At 49.9% G+C, this 21,547-nt stretch overlaps 1 protein-coding gene across 1 annotated transcript in view; it reads right to left on the bottom strand.

Moving 5' to 3' along the window:
• Mme (membrane metallo-endopeptidase) overlaps window positions 1-18,698 on the bottom strand; it is a 66,764-nt gene extending 48,066 nt beyond the window's left edge. Inside the window, exons 1-3 of the mRNA XM_013016237.1 lie at window positions 18,600-18,698; window positions 18,021-18,190; window positions 17,328-17,363 (exon numbers count right to left, since the gene is read on the bottom strand). Of these exons, the coding sequence (XP_012871691.1) occupies window positions 17,328-17,363; window positions 18,021-18,180 (196 nt within the window). The 5' untranslated portion in view covers window positions 18,181-18,190; window positions 18,600-18,698. The remainder of the gene's footprint in view (window positions 1-17,327; window positions 17,364-18,020; window positions 18,191-18,599) is intronic.
• Window positions 18,699-21,547: the final 2,849 nt, after the last annotated feature.

The following is a 21,547-nucleotide window of genomic DNA, read 5'->3' as shown; positions in this document are numbered from 1 at the left end:
GGACACGTGACGGGTGAGCACAGGAGGGGGACACGTGACGGGTGGGCACAGGAGGGGGACACGTGACGGGTGGGCACAGGAGGGGGACACGTGACGGGTGGGCACAGGAGGGAGACACGTGACGGGTGGGCACAGGAGGGGGACACGTGACGGGTGGGCACAGGAGGGGGACACGTGACGGGTGGGCACAGGAGGGGGACATGTGATGGGTGGGCACAGGAGGACACATGACGGGTGGGCACAGGAGGACACGTGACGGGTGGGCACAGGAGGACACATGACAGGTGGGCACAGGAGGAGGACACGTGACGGATGGGCACAGGAGGGGGACACGTTATGGGTGGGCACAGGGGGACACGTGACGGGTGGGCACAGGAGGGGGACATGTGATGGGTGGGCACAGGAGGGGGACACGTGACGGGTGAGAACAGGAGGGGGACACATGATGGGTGGACACAGGAGGGGGCATGTGATGGGTGGGCACAGGAGGGGGACACGTGACGGGTGGGCACAGGAGGGGGACATGTGATGGGTGGGCACAGGAGGGGGACATGTGATGGGTGGGCACAGGAGGACACGTGACGGGTGGGCACAGGAGGGGGACACGTGATGGGTGGGCACCCCCCACCAGGTCAGGGGGCCTCTCCTCTTCTATTAAATCACTCTTTGGGCTGGTTCTGAGATACTGCCAGGGGACCCAGGAGGACAGAAGCGCGTACACATAGGACCCAGTGTGTGGGAGATGCAGGCTGGTATCACCCCGGTGCCCTCTCTGCTGTGTGTGCTGTCCGGTCCCTGTCTCAGCCCGGTGTGGCTCCAGGGCTCGCCGTGACAGTGCCCTTTGCGAGGGGCCCGCCTTGTGTCCTGTAACACCTCCCCCCACCCGCCGTGGAAGGCTCTGCTCACGTCAGTCTCCACGCCCTCGTGCCCAGAACCCGCCCATGACCCCAGGACCTGCAGGAACTGTACCCCAACACTCCCTCCTCACTATGGTGGGTCAGGTTAGGATCATGGACCTGCACACTCCCCCATGCACCATTAGCCACAAGCACTCCCAGACCTAGTGTGGGGAAGACCATGCCAGCAGGACCACCAAGACCGCTGTCCTCTGTGGCCCGCAGGCCGCGCTGCTGACAGCCCTGGAGGCTCCCACGTCTCTCAGAAGAGATGCAAGGCGCCACCCTACCGTCTCCCACATGCCATTACACATGGGGTCTCATGACTCAGGGCCCTGCTGTGTGCCCACATTGGGAAGGAGGCTGGGGATGGAACTCAGTGAAGCCCCTTCCCAGCATGGGCAAGGCCCAGATACCTTCCCTGGCACTATAACACACACACACACACACACACACACGCACGCACACGCACGCACGCACACGCACACACACACACACACACCACAAAGTCCCAACCTCCCTGTCTCGTTTTCTCTTTCCAACAATGCCAAGGGCTGCTGGCTGGAATGGGATTGGAGCCATCAGAAAGTATTTGGGTGTCTGCACACACACACTTTTAGAGACCAGCTTTCTGGTCAGGCGTGTGCCTGTGCGTGCACTCAGGCATGTGTTTTAAAAGAAATTTCTGCCTGTATCAAGCACTCCTGGGGAAACTGTCAGCCAAGTGGGGCCAGCCTGAAATCAGTGAATGCACTGTCTGCGTAGCTGTGTTGCTAGCACTCTTCCACTCTGAGGCATAGCTCCAATTCCAGTTTTTTGGTGGTTATTTGGAGATGAAAATCTCACAGACTTTCTTGCCTGGGCTGGGTTTGAACTGCGATCCTCAGATCTCAGCCTCCTGAGTAGCTAGCATAAGCCACTAGCACCCAGCGTGGATTTCATTTTTTAAAACTTGATCCCTACATAGGCCGTTTAAACTTTTCCATATCAGCAATTTTATGGAAATAAAAAGCCAGTGTCTGGTTGGTTTCTATTATTCTTAGGACTTTTCTTAGTTCCATAAATTGACATCATTGCTGAATGGGTGCACTAACACTAGAGGAAATACAAGGTTTCGCTCTGGTCAGTCTCTGGTCCCAATAGAGAGATACCTGAGCTTGCTGTGTGCTTCTGCTTCCAGAGACAGCGTTGGTCTCTGAACACGCCTCACGCTAGCTACTCCACAGCTGCTGTCTAGGTAGCATTATGGAACATGTGGCCTCTCTCCATGTGGCGCAGCTCAGCCTTCTGAAGCCCCACCCCTCAGTGTGCCTGTGGTCCACTGAGGTCAGGGAGGTCACCGACAAGTGTGTGAGGATGGGGGGAGCAGGGCTCCACAGACTGCTCGGTCTCCTCGTGCAAACTTGGCACAGCCCTGGCGTGTGGGGCGACAGACACATTTCGTTGGTCTGTGAGTGTCTGAGAACCACTGAGTGGGTCTCTGTAATTGGTTCTGGGGCTACAAATCTACTTCTGAGAGTCGGTAAATCTGCAAGCCAGGATCCACCCCAAGTGAGGGTGTGGCCCTGCTCTTCTTGTAGTCTTCTGGAACGTTCCAGAGATCGTAGGAAGCAGTAGCACAGCTCAGCGGCAGGACAGCATGCACACAGTCTCTTTCTTGATTGCCTGTTTTTAGGGCGCTTTTTGTCATTCTATATTTGGGAGTTTGTTTATACCGCATGCACAGGAGAGACCTCTTTCTCCATGGCAAAACATCTTCACTGATAGAAAGGTTTGGGGATGTGTACATGAGCAGAACTAGCTCCAGATTATTTTCTCCAAATTGGTTTCAGCCCTCAACTACACAGCATTTCGATGTCAGTGTTTTCAGTAACTACAATTGGCTGTCTGGTGGCTGCTCTGGGGACAGATCAGGGACCCACGGTGGCTGCCATCTTGTGCAGACGGAAAGGACAGGCAGACCTCCCGTCTGAAAAGCAAGCTTTATTAGCAGACATTAAGCTTGATTACTTACAAGGTGACGTCTGACAGCTTCAAATCAGCTGTTGACATCATGGCCAACCATATTTCCTGCTGCCTCTCTCTCCCTCTCTTCCGCCACGTCCCCCAACCAAAACTAAGGCCAAGTCAGGATGTCTGATAGTTCACAGGGAAACACAGCACGATCACATCGGGTCACTGAGGACTCCGCTCCAACATGGCCATGGGGAAAGTGGAATCTGGGGGACCATTCCTGGAGAGAAAACGACTGGAACTCAGCAAGCATGCCGACTCCAGTGCTAATAAATGCAAACGGCTTTCAGGACAAGCATTCTGGATTCTTCCACAACCTACTCTTCATTTTAAAATGAAAATCCCTGCCCCCAAATTGCTTGTGTGATGCCTGGGTTGACGAGAGATGGGGAAGGGAGGGAAGATTCCAGATGTTGGGTGCCTCTGCACTGCTGCCCTGCAGGCCCTGGGTTATCATCCCCGGCTGAGGTTTCAACTCCCATGTCGTTCACACCCTGTGCTGCCAGGCCTACCCACCTGCTCCGAGACTCTCTGAGGATTTACAACAGAAACTCTGTGGATTTACACCAGAAGATCTGGTTGATGCTTCCAGCCAAGCAAGGCCACCCTGCACATGTGCATTCATATGAAGAGATCTACACTTGGCTGGAAGAGTAATTGCTAAGTATACTTCATGTGCTCTACACAACTAGCCTGCATCCTGATGAACTCACTGTAAACTGGAAATATAGTTACGATGGATCCAGACCTAACCAATTGAGCACCAAAGCTCAGCCTCAGAGCTCGCTGTATGTTCACAACCATCGGCTGCTTGACTGGGAACTGTGGCTCACCATTCTACCCAGCACCTCCAGACAATATAGTTCAACCTGTCGCTAGCTGGGGGAAAGGTCCAAAGTCAGAATTCAAAGTATGATGTCTAACAAATGCATTTGTAATATGCATTTATTTATACGTAAAGTTGCAAAACATCATAAGTCAAATGGTGTCAAAGATTGTAAGTCAAGTTGTGTGAAGACTGGGAGGTTGGCGGGCATTGGTGACTGGTCAGGGGCCGAGACCTGCTCTAGGTGCGCAGCCAGCCACACAGACAAACCTAAGATACTTATCTCTAAGTAACCGGCAAAAATCAGACGTGGAGGCATGGTTCTCAAGGGGTAGAGTCCCAGCCATGAGTGAAAAAGCTGAGCAAGAATGCCCAGAGTTCAATCCCTAGTACCAACACACACACACACACACACACACACATACACACACACACCCCTAGTAAACAGAGTCCATTTTCTATCAGATTTACAAACAGAATAGAAATGACAGGGTTTACACTTGTGTTTCAGCAGATGCCCCCATGTGATGACAGGGGTAGCAGAGGTGAGTGCTGAACACGCACGAAGCACTCAGCTTTATGCCGAGCACTTCTGCAGCTATTTTGGTATTTTTTCATTTAATCCCATGTGGTCAATGCATTTCTGTTACTTTATATTTACTTGCTTATCTACTTTGAGACAGAGTCTGGCGAAGCAACCCAAGCTGGCCTCACACTCGCCATCCTCCAGATGTGGCTTCCCGGGCATATGTGTTAGAGGTGGGCATCAACACACATGACATGGTACCACCTTGGAGATTTAATGTAGGAGGAGTCATGGTTTGTGGTCAAGGCCAGATGCTTAGTTAGGGGCAATGCTGGGATTTGAACACAAATAGCTTAGTGTCAGAGTCTAGATATAATGACTGCTCTCCATTTGCCTGTTAGCTTTTAATTACTTCCCTGAAAATTGTTTTATAAACAGACATTGGAGGCTCACACCTGTAATCCTAGGTACTCAGGAAGCTGAGACCTGAGGACTGTAGTTAGAAGCCAGACCAGAAAGGAAAGTCCCTGAGACTCTCATCTTCATTTAATCATCATGAAAGCCAGAAGTAGAGTTGTGGCTCAAATGGTAGAGCAGAGCTAGCCTTGAGATTAAAGCTGGAGGACAGAGCCAAGGCCCCAGTTCAAGCCCCAGGACCAGCACACATAAAAATAGTTCTGTAAAAGGAAACATCACACTCATTTCAAGGAAATGTAGGCCCAGAATAATCACATACCCACGGTCACAATGAGAATTTAGACTGAATTAAGGTCTAATTTTAAGCTGATGTTTTCCCTACATTATTGTTTTGTCCTAACTCCAAGTAATATGAAAGAAATTGCAGAAGCTCTCTAAAAACAATGAGAAAATCTAAATTCCATAGCAACCACTGTTTTTCTTTACACTCAATTAAGATTTTATTTTCTCCATAACATACATGCACTATATGAAGTTGTAGGTTTTTTTTTTTAAGCTTCATTTGGCCCTGTATTTTAGGACTCTAAATAGACTGGCAGTCTTTAGTTGGCTGTTCTCAAGCCAGTGAAATTTTTTTTTGCGGGGGGGTCCGGTCGTGGGGCCTGAAACTGGACCTGGGCGCTGTCCCTCAGCTCTTCAGCTCAAGGCTATTGCTCAACCACTTGAGCCACAGCGCCAATTCCACCTTTTTTCTTTTTGCTTATGTGATGCTGAGGAATTGAACCCAGGGCCTCATGCATGCAAGGCCAGCGCTCTACCACTGAGCCACCTTCCCAGCCCCAGTGAAAGTTTTTAACTTTGTCTCAGAACCTATTTGAAGGAATGGCTCACCATCTAGACAGGACCAGGTAGAATTTCCAGAAGGGATTTTCCCCAAAATTCCCAACCAAAACATATTCTGTTAAGACATGAAAGCTGCACCAGTGTTACTGTTAAGTTCAAGTTCCATAAGTCTAGAAATATGTGTTCCTTTTCAGGTCCACTTTGCATTCTGAATCCTAAAAGCCTGAACTGGCAAAAGCTATTAGGCATTATGATATAACCCAAACACAACACGATGCTTCAATGAAGTGAGCAGGTTTTCTGTTGCTTCTAATGTGAAGAATAATACTGTTCTTTTTAAAAACTGCAGCTGTTGGAGGTAGGGCAGAGGGGAGGGTAACCATGTACCCGCCCTCCTCACCCCCAGGAGCACTCTGGGTAGATCCCAAGTTCCCTGGATGCTGGCAGACATCTCTAAAGATGATTTCAAAGCCTGCCCATGTTCCTCTTCTTTAGACACATTATTTGGATTATGATTGAGAATGACAAGCAGACCTCAAATAACATGTAGTTACCAAGAGCAACTCAAAGCCCCTGCCTTCGCTTAACTTTGGTTAAGGTACACAAAGAGAAGTTGAGCCAGTTCACCGGTGCTTCCAAAAAGAGGCCTAAGATGAAATGAAGTTATACAAAGTCTCTTTTCTAGACAGCACCAATTACATTTAGCTCCGATAATGAGCTCAGCCTTGCGCGGCATGATTCCATGAAGCTGGCTTGATTCCACGTGTTTATATTGTCACAGAGCCTTTCCAGCCCAGGAGATCCGTGGATCCCCCCTCAACAGTTCTCCTTCTCCAGAAGACTGAACAGGCTCTGAAACCTCATTTCATGTCCACAGTAATTCTGAGAGCCTCTAGTTATGCTTGTGGCACTCCATGCTGACCAGAGCATGTCGAATGGCCAGACACCACATTTCCGCTCAGAGCTTGCAATTTTCATCTGGAACACAACCCTTTCCTTTATAATGCAGGTTAACTTCTGCAATATCACCTTACCCAGCCATGACACCTTCTACCCAGCTCTGGTATCACTGCATCCAGACATGACGCCCTCTCTCCAGCCATGATGTCACCCCATCCAGCAAGAACACCCCTCTATCCAGCTATGATGTCACTCTATCCAGCTATGACATCACCCTATCCAGCCATGATGTCTGTCTGTCCGGCGATGACAGGTTTTTTCACCTGGCTCAGGTTTTATTTTTCTTTGTCACGCTTAGCCAGTGTCCAGCAGATAAGGAAAAACACACACCTGACACGTAGTCTAAAGGTCAGCCAGCAGCTGCCCGCAGTGCATTTCCAGCGGTCGAGGAGCTGGAGTTGGCCTTTTACAAACAAAGCAGAGGAGCCCCCGGCAGCCTCCAGTGATGGCTGTGGGTGATGGCTGTGACTCCAGTTGTGCCACGTCCTTGCTACTCAGGAGGCAGAGATCCAGAGGATCATAGTTTGAGACTAGCCTAGGTGGAAAAGTATACTAGATTCCATTCCGAATAACCATTAAAAAAAAAAAGCTGGGCTGGAGGTGTTAAGTAGTACAGTGCCACGCCAGCAGGCAATCTGAACAAGTTCGAGGCCCTGAGTTCAAAACTTGGTACCAGCAAAAAATAAAAAGAACAAGATGGTTGTTGACAGCAGCGAGACTCGGCTAAATAATGATGTCCAGGGAGCAAAAGACAGCATTCATGACACAGAATGCAGGACTCTAGAGAGAACTGGGGTGCAGAAAGGGACAGCAGATCGGGTGGCCCCAATCCCGGAGAGCTGCAAACTCTTAATCAAATGAGGAAATAGCGGGAATCTCTCTGAAACAGAAACGAGGGAAAAGGAGAAATGTGTGTGAAAATTTCCTTGCTGACCTAGTTCTAGCTTAGGAGGGAAGAATTAGCAAAGCAATTTAGACCACAGAGAAAGTTACATAATTGACTTTATTGCTAACCAAGGATATAGGCCTGCAGAGAGGGGAGAGAACTGGAGAATGGACAGGTCTATGTGGGACGCTAAAATATGCCCTTGCTCTCAACACAGGGGCTGGGCGAGAGGCGAGGGAGAGAGAGGAGAGGTGAGTCTGACTGGGGTATGTTTCATTGTACATGTGGAATGATGTGTGCTTTACATGGTACGTATGTATGGAAATGTCACCACAACCCCTGGCCCCGGCTTCATAGAACTACTATGTGCTAATTAAAGCAAGTTTGTATAAAAAAAATGAGGCCATTACAAAATAAAAACAAAGCATATCTGTAAATTATCTCCATCTGCTGTTTATAACATCCAAAGACACAGTTATTTGAATCTTTAAAATATTTTGGTAGTAGATCCTTTTGCCTATTACAATCCTTGAATTAAAAAGTGACTCACGGAAAGTCAGATAAGGAGTATTGGGGAAAACACTGGGCCATTCACATATATAATCCCATTATAGATCTTCTTTGATTAGATAATAAGCCTACCAATGAAAAGGCCTGCAGGCAGGCCCCTTAGGACCTGCGGTAGCTTCCTCTGTGCAGTGCCTGCAGAAGCTGCTTCACCTTAAGTCTGGATGTGTGCACCACTGGGCTCAGTCCTGGCGCTGGCCATCCAGTGGCCTGTCCAGTGAGGCCGAGTCCTCTTCCAGACAGATCAGAAACAGAAGAAATTCTCAACTAGCAAGCACTGGAGCTGGGCACCGGTGGCTCAGGCCTAGAACCCTCGCTACCTCAGAGACTGAGATCTGAGGATCGCGGTTCAAGCCAGAGCTTTGAGTGAAAAAGCCAAGCGATACATACACACATACATGCATGCATACATACACATACATACATTAAAAAGTACTGGAAAGGTGCTAGGCCAGTGGGCAGGGCTAATGGACAGGCCCAGCACTGAGGAAGGACAGTGCTGGAGACAGCTTCCAGTCCCTCAGCTCCAGCCAAAGGTTAAGAGTCAAGCTGTGAGTGAGTGAGACCAGTCCCAGAAAGCCGTGGGAGAGGGAGTGGAAGCAAGAGTTGTTTCCAGAACTAGGGAAAGAGTCAGAAGTAAAATGCACCAACCCAACCAACAACCAGAGTGAAGGTCAGGGCGGATCAGCAGGCCCAGGGCTTCCAGGCCTGGAGCCTTGAGCCATCCACCTTGGCCCCAGGGGGTGCCAGATCAGGTCTGAGTCTCCACTGGATCTTAGCCCCCGCCGGGACCTCAAGCACCATTTGTGAACTCTGAAGCTCTCCCGCTTCTTTTGTTGGTTTTGTAGCATGCCATGGTTGCTGGGGGTACGTGAGGGTTGAAGGCGGTGCTCCAGGTTCTCCCTGTACTGTCCTATGCTTGCTACAGGACACGAGGCAGTGTCTTGAAAATCCAAGTTGAGTCAGCGGCCATGTGCCTGGAGCACTGTTCATCTGAATCACTCAAATATGACCGAACGATTTTTCTGTCATAAGTATTACAACTTTGCTTCTTGGCTTTTAAGTTGTGAAATCACTCACTGCGATAGCCATGTGTTTGGGGGGATAATGACTTTATTTTATCTTCAGACCAGCAGAGATATAAAAAATAGTTTAATTAAATTATATCAGAAAATTAAGCTAAAGAACTTCATGAAGGGATTTTTTTTTGGTGGGGGGGGGGGGACGGGAAGCATTAGTAAGTTAAACTTGGTTGTTATGAACATCTAAGTTTTTAGTGATTTGAGAGAGTTTTTCAAGAATATCTTTGAAGATCAGGAAAGCTTTGATTAATCCAAAGGGAAAAAGATCTACTTAAAAGATAGGGTGTTATTCACATTTTTCTATTTTACTTGCTTGCTTTTGTTTAGCCGTCCACCTCAGAGGACAAGCCGCACTGCTGACTAGCGGGTTCCAGCTAGATGCCTTCATTTATCTTCCAAGCATCTGGTCTCCACAGCGACCTTAATTCCCATTCATTACCACTGTGTTCACAGCAAAGGCACTGCGCTGTCATCAGACTCCGCTGGACCAAAGGCACCAGAATCAAAACAAAAACAAAACAAACAGAAAAGGCGATCTGACTTCTGAAGTGTGAAAGTTCTGTTTACTTTGGATGTTGTTTTGAGATCCTGGCTTTGAGAAAGAGTTAAATGAAACCACTGAAGGGTTTTCAGCTGGGCCGGGGATCGAGTTGAAAGTGACATGATTCCGGTTGGCTGCAGAAGTCCTGGGACAGTGCAGCAGACACATAGAGAGCTGAAGCATCGGACGTGGCCCGCATAGCCCCCGCACCTTCTGGCATCTAGCAGGCGGGCCGCCCACCGACACTATCTCCAGTCACAGAGCGGGGCCAGGGCCTGCTACCCCTGGGCAACGGCTCCTCCTGTCTGGTTCCATCCTCTCCTACGTGCCAATGGATGGGAACCTGTCTCCTTCCCCATCTTCTTCCCCACCCCTTCTCCACATGCCCATCCCCAACTGCTGCCAGAATCCCCAGCCCCATTTAGCTCCCCTGACCACTGGGCTTGATAATCACTCCGCCCATCCACATGGGTCACCATTGTTGAGTCCTCTTTCCACCTTTCCGGTGACGACTTCCCAGTCTCCCTCTCTAACTGTAAGCTGTTGCTTCCTCCTATGCTGTCTGGGCTTTTCATTCCCATTTTGTTCCTTCTGGAAACATCAGTGACACCATCCACTATCCTCCACCCCTGTGGAACTAAGCAGCACCTCCAAGGAGAACGCTGTGGGCGCTAACGCCTCCCAGCGTGGGTCCCCATGGTTAAGCTGCTGTGTCCCCTGACGTGAAGGGTGCACCTACCACCGTTGCCCAAGTCAGAAACTTATCACTCCCCTTCACCACTGTTGGTGTAAGCACTGTGCCTTGTGAGCACTGCCTCCCACAAGGTGTTACCCACATCTGTCCATTTTGCCCACAGCAAATCACAACCCCAAGCGCGGGAGGCTCACCACCTGACCGCAGCCAATACCCTTTGGCAACTCCAACACAGCACCATGCTTCATCTGAAGCCTTTCCCTTCCCCTTAGTTCTAAATAATGCTGCTGGCGGTCATTCCCAGACAAGGCATTTGACCTCTAAAGGAAAATGACAACAGTGTTTGCATCATGAGTTGTGGGTATGAGAAAGCTCATATGTTGGAAAGTCCGGAGACCGACAGGACCAATTAGCAAGGGAGCAGTGGAAAACGGGAGGAGAAAATGGGCTGAAACTGTGTACGTGCCAGAAAACACATCTCCCAGGACACCTTCCTGCCATAGAAGAACAAAGAGGGAGCTGGAGCTTCCTAGCTACTCAGGAAGCTGAGATCTGAAGATCACGGCTCAAAGCCAACCTAGGCAGGAAACCAGTAAGACTCCTATTTCCAACAAACTACCAAAACGCTAGAAGTGGAACTATGGCTCAAGTGGTAGAACACTAGCCTTGAGCAAAAATAAAAGCTCAGAGACAGCGCCTAGACCCTGAGCTCAAGTCCCAAGACTGGCACAAAAAATAAAATAAAAAGAAGAGTGGAGATCACAGGTCCAGAATTCAAGCAACCAGCCTCAAGAGGTGCATGCGTCTGAATTACCAATAGAAAGTCACGTCACTGAGGGACGTCCAGGAGAGACTGTCAACCCACAGCACTCTCCAGGAGCAACCGGGAGAGGAAGGCACATGCAGTAGATACAAGATTGCTGTGTAATCTCAGAGGGGCTTAGCTATCAGACAGACATCAGACAGACATTGACTGCTATGCAGTCCATCCTCTGAGCTGGGACCATGGAGGCCTCCAGTCCATCCTCTGAGCTGGGATGATGGAGGCCTCCAGTCCATCCTTTGAGCTGGGATGATGGAGGCTTCCAGTCCATCCTCTGAGCTGGGATCATGGACCAGGTTTCTCCCACCACTGTGACTGACAGGAGTTAAGATGCTCAAACACAGAGTCTACACTAAAACTCCTGGCCCACACAGGACACTGCCCATCCTGTCCATCCTCACGCTGCCCTGTACGCCCTCCCTGGTGGAGCCCTACAGACACACTTCAGAGCCTCCGCCTTACAAGCTCTCCACCCTGGGGTTGCTGAGCTACCCTTCCTGTCTGGGTAAGTCTTTGCACCAGGCAAGCTTCGAGATTCCGGAGCCTTCAGAAAAACCATGGACTGGCTTTCAGCAGAGTTTAGTAGGAATTACAATTTGCCCCTGGTGCGGCCCACAAGGTCGTTTGCAACCTGGCCTGCATTCTCTCCACCAGTATCGTATCTTGCTTGCCCAGTGCAACCACCAAGAACCTCTGGCAGTAAGGCCTGTGAGGCCAGCGAGAAATACAAGGGCTGGCTGGGCTACAAGGGGAAATCAGGAAGCAACGGGAAAGGCAGCCAAGCCCCCTCCTTGGGGACCATAGGGGGCTCTTCAAATCTGCCTGCTCCTTTGCAGTGTAAACACCTGGAACCTCGGTGGAGACAGCAAGGCAAGAAGTTTATGCTCTCTCTGTGTGATTTCTCAGTAAAAAGCACTAGATAGTGCACTTGTGATTTCATGAAATCAGATGTTAAGTGGAATACATCTGTGTCCTAGACCCATGTGTATTTCCACATTTCCTCGAAGGGCAAGTGCCTCACAGAGGGCTGCCACTGCAGCTTCTCTGTGAAATGAGACCCTTTTAAGTCCAATGTCTATACGTAGGGAATGCATGCACACAACTAAAATGACTTAAGATCACAGACCAGTGTCTCTGGTGCCAAGCGTTGCTTAATGGAAAAAGATGCAGTAAGCTTTCCAGAGTCATGCTTTCAGTATTTGTAACGTTAGTGTCTCCTTAAAACAAAGTTTACCACTTTGTTCTCTCCAGGCTCCTGGACCATTTGCAGCCAATCCCTACTCCACCCCAACCCAGCAGCCATGTTTGATTCTACCTCTGTACTTCTGCCTCCACTGACTGCACACTGAAGATGAGTACTAATATAACACAGGAGGTTTTGTGTCTGGCTTACTTTGTGCTGAGCAGTGATTCTGCAGGTCTTACGTACTGTGGCTTGTATAAGTAGCTTGTTTCTTTTCACCACAGCATAGTACTCCACAGTGTTTTATCACTTGATTACTGGCATTGGGGTTGTTTCCAAGCATTGGCTAGAGTGAAAAATGTTGTTGCGAGCAATCACAGCAAAATCCTTACCAGGCTGTGTGCCCGCGTCTCCCGGGATTGAGATTGTCCCACTGTAGGTTAGGTTTTTGCAAAAAATGCCAAATTGCTTCCCCAAATGATTCTCACATTTTGAGGTGGGAGTGTGTAAACGCACACTCCCCAGGGATGTGTGATGGAGCGGTTTGCTCACATCTTCATACTCAGTGTAGTGTAGCTTTTTTATGATTGTCTATTGTGGTTAATTTTTAGATACCTATTTGACTGGGTTAAGGGATCCCCTGATTTCTGACTGGCCAGGATTCCCAGGGTGTCCATGGGCATTTCTAGAAGAGACTGGCATTTCAATCCATGAATTCAGTCAAGACCTGCCTTGGTGAGAGCAGGGAGGGCAGAGAGCAGCAAATCCCCTCTCCTCCGGAGCCTCTGGCCTCTGCGCTCAGAACTCGGGTGCACTTCCTATCAGTTCCGGTGGCTCCAGCACCTCCAACACAGTCAGGGCACCAGCAGCAGCTTTCCTGGCTCCCGGATGTCAGGAAAGTGTGTGCTGAGACATGAGGTAATGTGACGTGAGGTGATGTGAGCCGATTCCCCTAAGAACTCCCCCTCAGCTGAGACCCAGAGGATCTCGGTTTGAAGCCAGCCCAGGCAGGAAAGTCCCTGGGACTCCGTCTCCAACTAACTAGCAAAAAGCTAGAATGGAGGCATGGTTCCAGTGGCAGAGTAACAACTGTAAGCAAGAAAGCTGAGCAATGGTTCAAGGCCTTGAGTTCAATCCACTGTACCAGCAAATCCCCCCCCCAAGAGAGAGAACCCTCTCTCACATATCTGTACCTGAACAGAGACATCTGTTATATAGCACTCTACATATAGCACTCTATATAGCACTCTAGCACTCTCTGTATTGTTTCTGTTTTTGTGCATCTCCTGGAACAGAGAATTTTTCTGGCCAGTGTAGAAATAGGACTAAAGAGGAGATCACCACCAACCTCTAAGAATGGAAATTTCAGGATTTAGGGGCTTGGGTGACGTTTGTGTTCTGGTTTTATGAATGTTCTGCATTTCAATTTCCTTTAAGCGATCCATTAATTTGATCGCGATGGGCTGTACACCAAGGGCTTGGTAGCTGTGCCCTGCAGGGCCCCGTCTGGCCCTCCCCCTGCATGGGGGGTCTGTGTCTCTCCACTGAGACCCAGTGCTGGCGGACCAGCCCCAGCTGGTGCACACCCACCCTTCACCAACATATCATTCCTTTTCCCATTTCCAGAATTTTATAAATGACTTCTCACACTGTCAAAAGAGTCTGGGTAGTGTACTTCACACATGGAAACTGCAAACACGTAATTTTTGTAGCTGTAAAGCAAACCTTTGAACTCCCTGGGAGCTCACTGAACATGGCTATCTCTCCCCTCTAAGATCTTAATTCCACCTATCTAGGGTGCCCGTTCCTTGCCCATGCAATAAAAATGCTGGTGCAATACTGTCTACAGTGTCCCTAGAAGGTAAAAAAAACCTGCTCTCCAGGTGCGTATTTATCTCATAAGTGACCACCAACATTTTTCCGCCAGATTTGACCAGCAGATACTGATTGACTGGAGAAATTCCAGGCAGGCATGACCACAGATTGTCTGGAGAACTGAGTCGGGAAGGCCGCCCGCAGCAAAGTTCCACTTGCTGGGTTTAAGTGAGCAAAGGTGTGTTTCCGGGGTCTGTCTGCTGAGACGCCTGCTCTGTTCTCACTCCCCGCACGACTTTGTCATGTGTAAATCCATAATGCAGCAGTCTCAGCTCCTGCTCTGAAGGGTTCCGAGGGGTCACCTAGAGTTGGCCCTTGTCCTTTATTGCGGATCTGAGAGACTTGGCCATATACAAATGCCTGAGTAGACTATGACACACTGCTTCACCATGCAGGGACAAAGTATCTCCTTTCTGTGTCCTGTCCCACCAGATGTCTGCCTGGGAACTAAAATTTGCACTGAATTGAAGCAGGCATAGTTCTCAGGAGCCTCCTCTGGCTCCTACTGCTCTCCAAGTCACCAGAAAAACATAGTCGTGTCTGACACTCTGCACAAGAGTACTGTTCTCTCTTGGGGTTAAGTCGCTCACAAATGAACTGTGAGATAAATGAGCTTATTTCTTTTTCATTTCAAGTACTGGGCAACTGGATCCAGGGCCTGGTGCTCACATGGCAAGAGCTCGACCACAAGAGCCCTGTTCCGACTCTTTCAGCCTTGGTCTGTGTGGTAGGCAGAGTAGAGTAGCCAGCCTCTGACCATGAGCTACACAGTTTGGATTACAGGCATGTACCACTCCACCTAAACTTCCATTTTTTACAAAGCTAGTTGGCCTCAACTATTACATTAAAGTAACATGAAACGTACGCACAGAGACCCTGGCTGTGTCCCGGTGTGCGAGGATGCACAAGGATGAAGATGCACACTGACACTCACGAAGCAGCTTCTGGGGTCTAAGAGATCACCCAACACTTCTCCCTTTGGATTTCACTTTTCAGAGTCCTCTTGTGTCTTTGAACTCTGAGTTCTACCATAAGCAATGTACTCCACAAACCACAATCATGTCCAAAGTCTGAAAGGCCCAAGGCTCCTTTGAAGCGACCTGAGGAAGAGCTGAAGGTACACTGCCACATCCCAGGCTGTTGGCTTGCTGGTGACAGAAGCCACCTCTAGCTGACTGCCTGTGGCACTGGGAGCGCCCCCCCCCCCCGCCCGGGGCTGCACGTACCCGGAGGCACCAGGTAGGAAACCCCAAACCTCCACAGCAACATCACCCAAGGTGCTTATAAGAGTATGCCCCGCAACCAAACAATCCAGTTTCTTGAAAAATAAAATGCAAAAAATAAATAAATAAAAAGAGGAAGAAAATAAAGAGGAAAAGAAGAGAATATGATTAAGCTGGGTGATGCAAGACACAAGCGAAAGACATGAAAGACAGAAGTGAGCATCACAGTGGAACTTTCTCAGGGAGACATGGACGTGGGCTGGGGCAGCTGGCAGAGGAGGTGTGGAAGGGTCTGGGAGGGACTGACTGACAACTGAGGCACACGCTCACTTGCCCCCGCATGGGGCCAAGGAATCTGTGCAGAGCCTGCAGAAGAAAGAAATGTCTTTGTTTCTGAGCAAGCCCTTGGCTGAGAAAGTCCATGCTGTTATACTCGGTAGACAGTGGCTCGGATCCAATCGTATATTCCTTACCCTCGGTTCAAGGTGTCTGCCCTCCCGACACAGACCTGGGGCAAAACACCGCCAGCAAACAACCAGTCAAGGCCACGTACTCCGCATGCTGGACCCTGACAGAGAACACCCAGGCGTCTCCTTATCATCATCCTGCAATGTTTATTGAATAAGAGAAACCCAAGGGGGAGCTCCAGCCACAGGGGACAAAGGACAGACACCCTCTTTCTTTGAGAACAGGGAAGGGTTGGAACTCCTGTCGCTTCCTCTCCATACATGGCTGTGTGTGAACCATTCCTCGGTCCTCGTCCAGTCTGCTTTTACTACGGATAGTCCCAAGTTCTTCCCCTGTTCCTCTCTTCTGCCATGGGAGCTCAGTGCTACCTCCAAGGCTCCCCATGCCCCCACAAGCCAAGACCCCCAAATCCACCTATGGCCACTTGTGCCCCATGTCGGCCTCCCTGCTGCCTGCCTGCCCTGCTCTCTGTCCTTCAGCTTGGATGAAGCATGCCGGATTTGTCTCCACCTCTGTTTCTGCATGGCCAGTGCCACCTTCTTCAGTTTCAGGGTTTGGAAGGAGACATCATTTTCAACTTAATGTGATCCTGGTTTCACCGTCCTGCTAAGTCACTCACATCTTCCTTTCTGTGACCTCAACCACGTGCACCCAGACACAGGCAGAGCCCTCAGACAAGCCTCTACCACAGGACAGCCTCTGTCACAGGACAGCCTCCACCACAGGAGCCTCTGTTATAGACAAGCCTCTGTCACATGCAAGCCTGCCTCTGTCCCAGGAAACCTCCATCACCACCGCACAGAAATCTCATGTACCATGTCCAGTCCAGCCTTTCCCAAACTACCCCTCAGCTTTTACTGTCCAAGAAAATATTCACTCCTCTGTTTTCAGAGCCACCATGGGTTTCAAGTCTCTATAATATACCTTATCTGCCCAGCTTGTATTTTGACTGCTTTCCAACAACATGATGCATTCTTTCCTGCTGGGTGTCAAACCCAGGGCCTTGCTCTTGTTGGACAAGCACTGAGCTCACCCACAGAGCCATTGGATTCATTCTTACTCCTCTTTGATGTTGACTTTTCCCTCTTCCATGACTCCACTTCCAAATCCTGCCTCCCCACAGTCCCCCCACACCTCGCCTACACGTGACTCCCTTCCAAATCCACACCCACCACACACCAGCTAACAGTGATCTGCTCCATTCAGCTATCAGCTTCCTTCTCCAACTCCATTCTCAGCTCCACACATACATATATGAGACATAGTTTCTACTGCCTCCTCATACACAAGATTAAAATATGAAATCATTTTCTAGAATATTCAAATGAATCCATCTACCACTAAAATACATTTTTTATTTTCTTTAACTAAAAGCCAAACCACAAACAGGTGACCTATAATGAATACAAATATAAACGAAGCACAATTGCACACATCTCCATCATCATCTGATTATTAAATGCCCTCCACTGTGAAACTATTAAACGTAAATGTGATCTCTTACCTGATTTTATGCAGTCTGATGACTTGCAAACACCATCTAGGAAAAGGAGAGTGGATACAGAAATATTTACAATACACATTTTCTAATCCCTCTTTACCTTTTGTTCTTTTTCAAAAAACTTGCCAATTAAATAAGCAATTCCTTAAAGCAAGAGCCTAAGCCTTAGATATCACTGCTGATGGTTAAAAAGCAACACAGGGAGATGACATAGGCAAATCCTAAATTGGAAGTTTGATTATACAGAAAAATAAATCATTCTGTCTTCTCTGCCAGCCAAGCCCTGGACTGTTCTGCTGAAATCACTGCTCTTTTCATTCATCATTGTTACCATTTTTTTCCCATTAGAGAACCAATCTTTACTAACCTCTGTTGCAAATCTTCCCAGACCCAAATCAGGTTTCCCAGATTCCTGGGACGTCCTTTAGGATGTCAGTGACACAACAAACATGAATTGATAGAGTGGCGGACACTTTGATTCATCAAAGCCACCCAGTAGAGTCCTCATGAATTGAATCTAAGTACACTTAGCGGTTACTAGGCTTTTAAGTGGAAGGCCGCCATTTTTACAGGCTGGGGTCCTTTTTCTCCAGGGGTGTCTGCCCTGGGCGCATGCGCGGAGATGGGAGGGCGCATGCGCGATGGCAGCGATGGAAGGGCTCATGGCACATGCGTAGCAGCAGGCCAGCCACTCACCATCGTAGGTTGCATAGAGGGCAATCATGGTCACGGCGATGACTGTGAGCAGCAGGACAAGGACCGAGAGGCTGATCTCCAGCGGAGTCCATCGCTGCTGCTTCTTCGGCTTCGGGGGGCTGAGGTCAGTTATATCCATCTGACTTTCTGACCTGCCCATCACCTACAGGCTGCAGAAACAGAGCTAGGTCAGAACGCTGCAAATAACATGTAAGTAGATGCAAAGAAGAAAATATCTGCGGCTTTCTAAATGCTTAGGAGTGGGGCTGCGGCCAGGTATCCAGGCTCTGGCCTGGAATCTGAACTACATGGGGGGCTGAGATCTGAGGATCAAGATTTGAAGCCAGCCCAGGCAGATAAGTTCATAACACCATGACACCCTTACCTCTAATTAACCATCAAAATTAACCAGGAAAGAGCTTGAGGTGGAAGTGTGGCTCAAATGGTAGAGTACCAGCCTTGAGTAAAGACAAGCAAGAGTACAAGACCCAGAGTTCAAGTCCCACTATCAACACATACACAGACACACAGACACAGACAGGCTGAATAAAAGCAAAAGGTTAAGGTCTTAATTCTCACCTTTTGGTAAGCACCGAAGAGCTCAACAAACACAAGCAGAAACTTGGCTGGTTTGCCCACACAGTATTACTTCAGAAGGTTATAAGCAAATACTTTCTCCACTGCTATTTACAGCGTTTTAAACTCACCCTTGTGAACTCTGGACTAATGTGAAAGGTTAGCTTTATATCTTGCTCCGGGGTTTCTTTTATAAGCTCCAAAAATCAATGACTAGTGCCTGGAGGTTTTGACTAAGCAATAGTTTCAAGTATGACCAGAGATAAAGCCCCAGGCAGCAGGAAGTCATCTGAATTATGACTACAGAAAAAAATCCAAGAGGAACAAACACTCCAGGTAGTTTACATATGACAACGTGTATTTTTTATTGCTCAAAATTACTACTTCTGATACGTGTGTCTAATAAACTGGTTAGACAACATTCTGAAAGTGGTCACTCACTGGATCAGAAGGTGGTGGTGAAATATAACCACATGGTCGTTTCTTTGGGTAGCTCTAGAGGAAAATACATTTGCTGGTGGCTCACACCTGAGCCTGCCTACTGAGCAGTATTTAGGGAGCCTAGTTGCCTGGAGGATCAGTCTGGACAGAAAAGTCCAGGAGACTTCCTTTCCTAAACAATGCAGCAAAAAGCAAGGATGGGGGCATTGCTCAAGAGGTAGGGCACCAACCAACCAAGCAGGGGGCTAATTCTTTCCATGTGCTGGTCAGTCTGTGTCTCCCACCTACCATCCCCCCAGCCTTCCTAGGATAGATGGTGCATTCTAATCCTACACTGCAGAGAACCGGCTCACAGCAACTTCAGGCTAGCCTCTGTGTCTGCCAAGCCTACACAAATTGTCAACATTCTTTGTAGGAAACACGTGGTTGGGCCACTATTTGAAATGCAATTGTTTCCTGCCACTCCAGCAATTCGGGATCTTATTGCAGAAATTGAGGATGGAAAGTTAAAGGGACATATGCCTAAATATTAAAGAGCATTGTTTACATCAGAGTCCTAGTAATTCTTTACAATTATTTCGCCAGGTAGCTTAGAACAACTTCACTTTTCCGGCTCGTCTGTAAACATGTATGTCAGAAGCTAACGGATCAGCCATTTATGGCTCAATACAAATTCAGTTCCTGGGCAAGGGTCTGCTGTGTAATCAAGGTGAAGTGCACTGAAGCTGAGGGTGTCTTTGTGGAAACTGAGGCACCACGAGAAGTAGAAAATGACTCTACATTTGAAGTCCATCAGGGATGCCCAGCAGATAACGCTGAGTGATTAATAAATGAACCACACTGGAATTTAAAGTGCTGGATCCAAAGTCTCAAACATGGCCCTCTTGATTACACGAGGGTATCATGGGGACAGAACTAAATAGCACTATTTTTACTGGCCAAGGAAGGCGGCTGGCTCACTGAAGACCAAATACTGCAGCTGCACACTGCTGTGTCTCATGAGTGCTCCTCAAATCCCTGCACGCTGTGCTCAGGGGACTTGAGGAGTCCACTGACTGTGGTCTAGCTGAGTTCAGTGTGTGGCTTCCTTTGGGAAGTCACCTCCGGTGGCCTGGACTGCGGTGGCCTTGCGCTGGGAGCACCCTCGGAGATTCCCCCCAATTACAGCTCAGAAGACAATCGAGAAATGTTTGAACGACAGAACAACCCATTCCTTTTCCTCCTCATGCATTCTTTTTTTAGACATGTCACAGGGTGCCACTCTGAAGGGAAGCTCAGGGCGCAAGGGAGCAGCCCTGTGCGTGGGCAGGCGGGTGGTCCTCCCCGGGTGGTCCTCCTCTGGCGTCCTCCCCTGCCGGTCATCCCTGGGCGGCCCTCCCCGGGTGTCCTCCCCGGGCCGTCCTCCCCTGCCGGTCCTCCCCGGGCCTCCATGCGCTGGCTCGGGCCGCCAGCGGGGTTCTTGGAGGCTCAGGCGGTGCGGGCGGTGGAGAGGGAGGGCCAGTCGGGCCTCTGAGCTGCACCCCGCCCAGAGAGGTGGTGCCTGAGCGCCCACCGGGCAGCCGGTACCTGCTCCAGCCAGGCTGCTGTCCCGCAGCCCGTGCCCTGCCCGGACTGCCGTGCGCCCGGGTCAGATCATTCAACCGTGCAGACGTGCAGGGATTTCCCGTCAGGCAATTGGGGGCAGAATGCTGAGCCCCAGGATAGCTCCGGATTATCCAGGTTCCCCGCACCCGGCCCGGGAGAGACAGACGGATGGACAGACAGACAGACGGACGGACAGAGAAAGAGAGACAGACAGAGACAGGGAGGAAAAGAAAGAGGGAGGGAGAGAGACAGATAGGGACAGAGAGACAGAGACAGACAGACAGGCAGGCAGACAGAGAAAGGGAGAGAGAGAAGGAGACAGAGGAGAGAGAGAAGCAGACAGGCGGATAGATAAGCAGGCAGGCAGGCAGACAGACAGACAGGCAGGCAAGCTGGCGGGCAGTTAGGCAGGCATGCAGTTAGGCAGGCAGGCAGCACACGCCGGAGCCACACCTCTAGCCCTACCAAGCTGGGCTGCTGCTCAGACCCGCACTGAGAAAGCATCTCCGCCCCTAAAAGTTCTGGTGCCCTCCGGACAGGGCCAGGCAGGGTCTGCCGCCCGGAGCCCCGCAATCCGCCCGCCCGGGGACCTCGGCTCGGACCCGGGCTGGGCTCTGGATCCAGGCCGCCCCCGCCCGACGCCCCTCAAAGGCGATCCTCCTCCTCCTCCTACCATTTCCCAGCCCTGACCCCCGAGTGGAAGAGTCCAGAAGCCTCCTCACCATGCGGCATTAACTAATCCCCGCACGCGCTGCGTCAGCCAGCCAGCGAGGGGAAACTGAGGCTGGGGAACAGCTTTCGGATTTGCTCTGGGACGGGTCCCGGCTGCGCGGGCTGACTCGCGGTAGGAGGCGAGGTCGGGCGCGGGACGGGGTCGCGGACCCCGTACTCCTCCGCTTCGGTGCCCGCCTGGGGCCACCGCGCCG

This window comes from Dipodomys ordii, unplaced genomic scaffold, assembly GCF_000151885.1.
Source record: "Dipodomys ordii isolate 6190 unplaced genomic scaffold, Dord_2.0 Scaffold30, whole genome shotgun sequence".
NCBI classification, from domain to species: Eukaryota; Metazoa; Chordata; class Mammalia; order Rodentia; family Heteromyidae; genus Dipodomys; species Dipodomys ordii.
The sequence above is the reverse complement of the archived record's forward strand: the minus strand, read 5'-3'. Positions and strand labels throughout refer to the sequence as shown.